The 8,360-nt window shown below is 34.5% G+C and overlaps 1 protein-coding gene across 1 annotated transcript; it reads left to right on the forward strand.

Annotated features, from left to right (window-relative positions):
- On the forward strand, positions 1-6,085 carry LOC129319725 (nuclear transport factor 2). The gene is made up of 9 exons (XM_054964804.1): positions 1-162; positions 1,107-1,292; positions 2,424-2,721; positions 2,792-3,043; positions 3,121-3,282; positions 3,523-3,644; positions 3,735-3,797; positions 5,334-5,397; positions 5,495-6,085. The coding sequence occupies exons 2-9, from the start codon at positions 1,107-1,109 to the stop codon at positions 5,749-5,751; spliced, it is 1,404 nt and encodes a 467-aa protein (XP_054820779.1). The 5' UTR covers positions 1-162; the 3' UTR covers positions 5,752-6,085.
- The last annotated feature ends 2,275 nt before the right edge of the window (positions 6,086-8,360 follow it).

Here is an 8,360-nt window from a genome sequence, read left to right on the forward strand (position 1 = left end):
AAAAGGAAAGCGGGAGTCTTCTTTTGTGATCTCCGAACACGAAAGCTTCCGAATCTTTCCTGTGTCTCTCACTATCTTCGCGGTTTTAAGCTTCTGGGGTCCCCTTTCACTTGCAGAGCTCAGATCTCTCTTCTCTCGTTGCTTTTAATCGTTTTCAAGCAGGTACTCGCGTTTCCTTGAATATATTCTTTGCAATTGTAGTCAGATATGCTTATTTGGGTCTATGATTTGGTTCTGTGGCTTACTTGCTGATTGATCTGTCAATATAATCTGATTTGCTTGATAAGGGTTTTACTGTGTTTTACTGGGTTCTTGTTATCGTAGTGATTTACCGGTGTGAACTTGCAATTTTGCTTAAGATTACATTTTTCTTGCCTCTTTCCCTATTCGTCCTTAGGTCAATCCCCGTTCGGCATGCTCGTATTTTTACCGCCTTCGTGTCCTAACGTGGTCTGATGCATTCTAATCTTGGATCTTGTCTGTCTGAAATGATTGTGTGCTTTCATGGTCCACTAATGTTGCCTAACTAAGGGTATTTTGCCTGCTACTTGGGCTGAGTAATGAGATTCTGCCGAAGAAGCCCTTGCTTATGACCTTTGAAGTATGGAGTGGGTATTGATTTCAGGCATGTTGATCGTCTGCGTCGGGTAGCAAACCAAACACCCCAAAAAAAAAAAAAGAGCTGTTCTGTACTAGGGTTTCACTTCTTGAGGCCAGTCATTGGTAAATGTTGGTCCCCTTCATAGTTTACTCAAGCGATTAAACTTCGCATTCCACATTTGTGATCACCTATAAATCATTTTTGAGGGAGCTGTGGCTATTACGATCAGCAATTTTTAAGTTCCTTATCTGCCTTTCTCTTTATAATTCACATTAGCTGTATTTTCCTATTATACTTGCAGGTTTTTGTTATGATGATTTACTATTGGTTTCTATTAAACGAGTTTTTTTATACTTTCATATGAAATTACTGGCTTGGTTCTCTGTTCTTCTGTCGATTTGAGATGGGGCAGAAAAGGGTGGCAAATTGAAATATGATCTTCTTCTGGTTTCCACAGGTAAAGTTGATATATGGTTAATGATTTCTTTTGTTTGTACTCTCTTAGATGGCAATGCAGGAAGCAACCCCTGCCTCTGCTCCTAGTGCTGAAGTGGTTGGCAATGCCTTTGTGGAGCAATATTATCATATTCTGCATCAATCCCCAAACTTGGTGCACCGATTTTATCAGGATTCAAGTTTCTTAAGTCGACCAGATGGCAATGGAGTGATGATGACAGTGACAACTATGCAAGTAAGTTCAACAGGCCATGCGTGTATAATTCACTTGTAGCACACACATAAAAAATCCTTATATTGTTTATTCCCAACTATATCTAAATTATAGAGCAATTATCGATGAAACTTTTTTCCCAATTGTTAAAGATACAAAGAACCCAGATGCCCTGAGGTCATTATTGAGGTTTTGAGGTTAGATTTTCCCCCCAATCATTTTCATAAATGATTTCTTTACATGTATACCATCTTGAACTTCATCTCTGCATCTGCGGTGGAGTAGTGGGAGTATTCTTAATTCTGAAATGGTTGACATTTAGGGCTTTGTATTTACTACTATATGCTATATTGAGAGGAATATTCTTGAAAAAATTTAGTAGGATATGGAGAGTTCTGACATGTAAAATAACCAAGCAGACTTTGGTAGAAGAAAACTGTTGAAGGGCTATAGCTTTTAACCTCTGGCTTGCAAGTGGGGTATGAACAGTGATATCTTATGCTTTTCCTGCTGTCACAGAGCCAACTGGCATTGAAGGACATATTTGTAGATTTCATATATGACAACTGGCATCTTTCTTTTTTTATCAATAGAAGGTTAAAAGCAATGATGATTGAGCATGAAACTTAGACCAGATTACTGCTCTGTATTTATGTATTATAATTTTCTTAGCATCATAAAGTTAGCAATTGTTTAATCATTAAGTTCTTTGCATTCATACTCAGCAGGAGTGGAAAGTTTGAGCAATTATTCATCCAATCCTTCCATGATCTTATCCAGCCCAATCCAAACCATTCAGAATTTGGAAATCCATAACATATGCTAGTAGCTGCAGTCTCTCAGCCAACCTTATGTTGAATTTTTCTGTAACTGTTTCAAGAATTTTGTGGAAGAATAACTAAGAATCCTCTTGTTAATTTCCTTTTCACTTCATTAATTCTTCTGTGAGCATATCTAGAAGGATAATTCCTGACGTTTGATTTTTTTTTTTCCTTCACCAGATTCAAAACCATCATCATAGTTGTGCATTTGGTTCTCAAACTTGTATATTTAGCTTAATATTTTGCTAGTGTATGCTTTGAGTAAGTTTGTTCTCTTGCGTACACTAACACAACTTGATTTGCTTTAATTCCAACTCAAAAATTGGAGCAGGCAATAAATGAAAAAATTCTTTCCCTGAATTATGAAGACTATACAGCGGAAATAAAAACTGCAGATGCTCAGGAGTCATACGATAAAGGTGTGATAGTTTTAGTTACTGGATGCTTAACTGGGAAGGATGGTGTGACAAGGAAGTTCACACAGACATTCTTTCTAGCTCCACAAGACAAAGGCTATTATGTCTTAAATGATGTCTTTAGGTATATCGAGGATAAAGACACATTGCAATCAAATCCTGTCTCTGAAATCATCAATGAAAACATTGAGAAAGTTCCTGTGCCAGAAGCAGGTTTGTATGAGTTTTCATTATCTGCATTGTTAACTCACAAAATTGGAAATTGACTATTTCATGTTTCCAGAGGTTGTATATGCTCCTGAACATGTGGCAGACCCTGCAACTTCTGTAGAGGTGGAACATCTTCATAATGGTGCTGAAGCTGATGATCCTTTGGACAATGAGGGAGAAGGATCAGTTATTGATGAAGAGGTTGTTGAACCCTCTACTGAACTGAATCAGAACAATATTGTTACAAGTGTTCTATCAACTCCAGCAGCCCAAGATGATGCACCAAGAAAATCATATGCATCGATTGTGAGAGAATCCCCATACTGTTTCCTGTTTGGTGGTTTCAATTCATCTCTTACATTTGTTAATGGTTTATTACATTTATGTGAAGGTAATGAAAAGTAATGCAACATCTGGTTCCTGTCTATGTTCCAAGCCGAATCATAGTGGCATCTACAAAACCAAGTCAGCAATTGCCTGCTACTGCCAAACCTACTCCTGGACCTGAGGTACCAGTGCCTATTAATGACAGCACTCCTGAAAGTAGTGATGTTCATGAAGAAGGTATATATCGAAGCTTGTTGACATGGTTGACAGCTATTCTATCTTTTAGACAAGTTAGCTGCAATTTAAAAACACATCTTCCGTCGTTGTTGACTCATTTGTCCATCTTTATTGAGATTTGTGAGTGAAGAAGATTAAAACAGCCATGGTAGGAAAAAGGATCACCAGAGTAAAACAATTAACAAACCAGTGCTTTAAATTTCAGTTGAATGATAAGTTGACTTGCACTTTATTTCACAGCTGAAGGTCACTCAATATATGTACGAAATTTGCCATTTAATGCAACAGTTGAACAACTTGAGGAGGTGTTTAAGAAATTTGGGCCTATTAAGCATGATGGAATTCAAGTTAGAAGTAGCAAGGTGCATAACTATTATTTTCTACATTTTCAAAGAAAAAAAACCCAAGAATTATCTAAAGGCAAGCTTACTAGGTACTTTTTTCTATTGCAGCAGGGATTCTGTTTTGGATTTGTTGAATTTGAAGAATTGAGTTCCATGCAGAGTGCACTTGAGGTACAGTCTGTTTTGCTAAACTGCTGAGATTATAGTTTTACATCAGCAGAAACTGCTTATAGGTGCCTGTATATGGACTGTCATGGGATTAACTAATAAAGTTCTGGTATTAACTTTTGTAGTGCTTTGTCTGTAGTGTTTCTTGTACATATTAGCATTGCTATGTAGTTTGGGTCAATGCTGTGTCCATAATTCCTAAATTCTAGCTTCTAATAGGAGTCACTTAAGGGCTGCAACGCCAAAAACCTAAATCAGTCACTGTTAAAGAAATGTACTGAATGACTATTTGGTTGTCAAAGGTTCAAGGTGAAAACATCGTAACCTTGAATTCTTCCTTATCAATGAAGTAGTTCTGCGTAAGAGATTTCTGGAAATCCAGCTGAAGTAATATCGAAATGTACTTTGCAAACAGGATTGGTTTTTTATGTTTGCTGGACTGGAAAATTTGCTGGGAATGTTTAGCAAGCCTGCTTTACCTTCACTAGGTGTGTGACAGAGATAAAGGTCATACTTGTTTGTAACTGAATAGACACTTCTATGATTGATTCATCTGAATGATAAAGAGTTCATTGTTTATGTCCCTGGTGATTTTTTGATATAATGCTAGATATCTATCTTCTCATTTGTTAGATCATTGTCCATAAGGCCTCTGAGTTCTAGTTCTGATCAAAGCTCCTGCTAGTTGATTTGTATCTGAAAATTAAGGATTCAAGATTGCTGTCTCAGTTCGTTCTACTCTTGTATGGCTTTTTGAGTGGTCTTGTCTAAACCTGAAGATGGTCCAGAATATTTTCGATTGCTTGTTCGAGAACTACGCTCTTTGGCTCTGAAACTGAATTATTTCCTTTTTCTTCTTCTTCTGCCCTAAAAAGGTGTTTCACATTTGTTCCCCATTTTCTTAAACCACCAGATACCTGGTATTACAGAGAACTGTAGTGAGTGTTAGTGGGAACATGGCACACTTTGGGGAATGCGATGCTACTCCAGGACATTGTCTATTTCTTCTCACCATCCCCATAGTGTATGAGACAAATGCATGCATTTTGAATTTTTGATTAGGGTTCTATCTATGCCATGTGAAAGGAGGTGAGGGGGAGAATGAGAAATAAGTCGACTTAGTGATCCATTTTACTCATAAAACTCCTAGAATGGTTTTGGCCTCTAGAAAGATGAACTTAGTCTAGTTCCGTGTGTGTGTGTGTGAGACTTCTGCAGTTTTTGTATGTTAAGTTCGGTTGTAATACCCACATGAGCTTTTGTCAGTAGCAAAGTAGGGCCATGGCCATGAGACATAATTTAAAACCATATGTCTTTGAATTTCTATTTCTCTAGAATAGAAACCCCATCAACTGAAATAAGTAGTGATATAAATTATCCTCTTCTAGTTCTGTTATATTATTCATAGTTTGCACACTGGCAGACTGGAACAGTTTCTGCCAATTCAGATTGTTTTGTCTTCATGATGTCCTGAATTTTCTATCATTGAATATCATGACTTGCCGACAGTATAATAAACCTGGGTAACATTCATTTCAGGCGGCACATGTCGCTATTGGTGGTCGGCAAGCTGCCATTGAGGAAAAGAGAACAACTACACGAGGTAAACTGTTTGACATGAAGAAGTTATATCTTATGGGGATCGGACTATGGATGTAAGATAGAGGCTGATTTTGCTATTTCTTGCAATCCTATTCCAGTCAGCGGTAGTAGTGGGAGAGGGAGGTATCCTTCAGGAAGAGGTAGCTTCAGAAGTGAGAGCTTTAGGGGCCGAGGAAAATTTGGCAGCGGCCGAGGTTACGGAAGAAGCGATTTCAGAAACCAGGGAGAGTTTTCAGGGCGGCATAAAGGTTCAGCTGGACAGAAAGGAGATAGTTCGTTACAGGTAAGCCAAAATGGAAGTGGACGAGGCAGCCGGCAAGGTGGCGGAAGCCGTAGTTCTCAACCATTAGCTTAAGCATGATCGTTGGTTAAGAGAAACTACTCAATGGATTTTTACCCCCTTTTTGGTTAGCAGGAAAACAAGCAAAACACGTTAACATTTTTCCCTTGTTGAGGAAAGGGGACAATAATTTAACTTGTGGTTAAATAGGCGCAAGTTGAGGGTTCCGATTTGCATGTTCCAATCATTCAATGGTATATTAGTCATAAATTTATGATTAGGAGGCTTACTCAGCCCATACACGAGTGTTTTTTCTGGGTCATGTTATTTTGCTTTTTCAAAAACGACTTTTTTCTTTTCCTAACCCCCTCTCCCTCACTTGTTATGTCATTTTCGTTTCTAGACTGTCTCTTTTTGTTTGGTTTATTGGCCATGTGATTTTCTTTCAAGGGGAAAACGAGCACTTCAGGCTGTAGTGAATATTTGAGTGATTTAAGAACCATCTCTATGAACTTGACAGATTTAAAATGGCAGGTTGACAATAATCAATATTGTTATTTTTTATGTAAAACATAAACTCTATGGAGGTTGTATAATTTTAGTCACGATCATGTCAGTTTTTTTGACATTTCAAATGTGTTTTTAACTCTTCTGTGGCCTCTTCGATGACCGAAAGCGGCGGTGATAATGAGTTAAAATAGAATGTAAAACTGGACTAATGATTGGACAGGTCAAGGTAGCAGATCATGATATAATAGTTAAGCTGTGATTAAATCATGATCAAACTAGTTATGAACAAATTAATATATTTTATACAGTATAAGTTTGAAATAAAAAGAAATAATTATTCATAATAATAGAAATGAATATTTAAATTCAAAGAATAATAATATAAAATTAAAATGGCAATATCCAACAATTTTTCATTATAGTCATCCGAAATATTTATGCTTATTTTATAATTTTAGAATACATGCATGCATATTATCTTTATATTTGCTCATTTTCCCTCCTTCCACATGCTTATTTGATAGGGATATATGTAAATTTTAGTTCAAAAACGTGAATTAAAATTTTTAAAAATTAAATAGAAATAAAATGAAAAATGTGCTATGTCTATCCCATCATTGGTTTTAATCAGTTCGAGGTTGGGCTTAATTAGTTCTTGACCAATTCTTTAGCTCATCGATTTCCTCTCATGTGCGAACCAAATATTAAACCGGTTCTCAGTTCAATCAATCAAACCGATCTAGTTTTTAAGCCGTGCTCCATCACCATTTGAAAAAATAATAAACCAATTGATTGTGGTTAAAAATAATAAAAATAAGTGACATGCATGGTGGCGGTGACAAATGAGAGAAATAAATGAAAGGGAGCATGATTTATACCCCATTCGTTAAAAAATATAATGCATTTTTTGAAAAGTTAAATATTTAAAAATATAAAGTGTTTTTAGTTTTTGAGATATAATTATTTTTTTTTAAAGTGCCCCTGTTGATAAATAACTTTATATTTATTGTAGAATATTTAATAAGGGTAAATATGAAAAATATAGGGTTAGTTTAAAAGTAAGTAATTATTTTATTGAGGAGTGAGATTCAGTTAAAAATGTCTTACATTTTTAAATAGATAGACTACATAACATAAACATCAATATTTCTATAACAAAAAAATTTAAATATCTATTAAATTATATTAAGGGTATAAGTTAATAAAATCAAATATTAAAAAATTTATATCTATTATAATCATGTATTTTTAATTTTTGTTAAATAAAATCCATATACCTCTTTTGTGTGATATAATTTTTGGTGATAAAATTTTTATATACAATTTTTTTAAGTTATTACTCCCTCTAGACCATAATATAGGTTATTTTCTAAAAGTTCCACTTGGTCCAAAATATAGAACACTAGGAAGGTTATATACATATATATTCAATTATAACCCTACTTTTTTAATATTTCACCCAAGTAATTAATGATAATGTTTTAAATGAGTCAGATGTTATATTTATTTAACTCAAAGGTATGATTAAAAATATGTGAAATTTTTTTAAAAAATCAAGATTTTAACTATTCTTTTAAAAAATTATAAATTAATTAACAATAACTTATATTATACTTGTAGTCTAAATGAAGTAGTATTTAAGGCTATAAAACATGTAAAAATTTGATATGATAAATTTTCAAAAGGGATAAATAAAATTTTATAAGGAGAGAAGTGCAATTTTTTGAAGTGAGGGGCCTAATAAAATTTTTTTAAGAGGACAACTAAAATTATTAATGGTCATTCTAGATAGGTTTTTCTTGTGCTATGGTGAACGTGGATGCGTCCTGATAGTGGGCGTACATAAATATGGAGGAAATTAAGCATCCCCTGAAATAGTGATATGAAACATTTAAGACAATGAATACAAATCTTATTTGTCAAAAAAAAAAAAAAGTCGCAAGGTACTACTCCCCTAGTCCTTTTTTTTTTTTCAACCAACAGAAAATTTATTGGGGAAAAAAACACACTAAAGAAAAAACAAAGAAAATAATTGGAGGTTTTAACAATACCTGACCGAAATGGACACAATCTTTTTATTAAAAAAAAAACTTCTATCGTTCGTTAATTGCCTAAATCGTAAAAATTATTATTTTTATAAATTTCTCTCCCTAATTTTCTTTTTCAATATTTTC

Source organism: Prosopis cineraria, unplaced genomic scaffold, assembly GCF_029017545.1.
Source record: "Prosopis cineraria cultivar Desert tree isolate PC_DT_omini unplaced genomic scaffold, ASM2901754v1 PC9, whole genome shotgun sequence".
In the NCBI taxonomy this organism is placed as follows: domain Eukaryota; kingdom Viridiplantae; phylum Streptophyta; class Magnoliopsida; order Fabales; family Fabaceae; genus Prosopis; species Prosopis cineraria.

Coding starts and splice junctions, on each gene's coding strand:
- LOC129319725 (XM_054964804.1), top strand. CDS start 1,107: ATGGCAATGCAGGAAGCAACCCCTGCCTCTGCTCCTAGTGCTGAAGTG. Junction 1,293..2,423: donor TGACAGTGACAACTATGCAA/GTAAGTTCAACA, acceptor AAATTGGAGCAG/GCAATAAATGAAAAAATTCT. Junction 3,044..3,120: donor TGTGAGAGAATCCCCATACT/GTTTCCTGTTTG, acceptor GGTAATGAAAAG/TAATGCAACATCTGGTTCCT.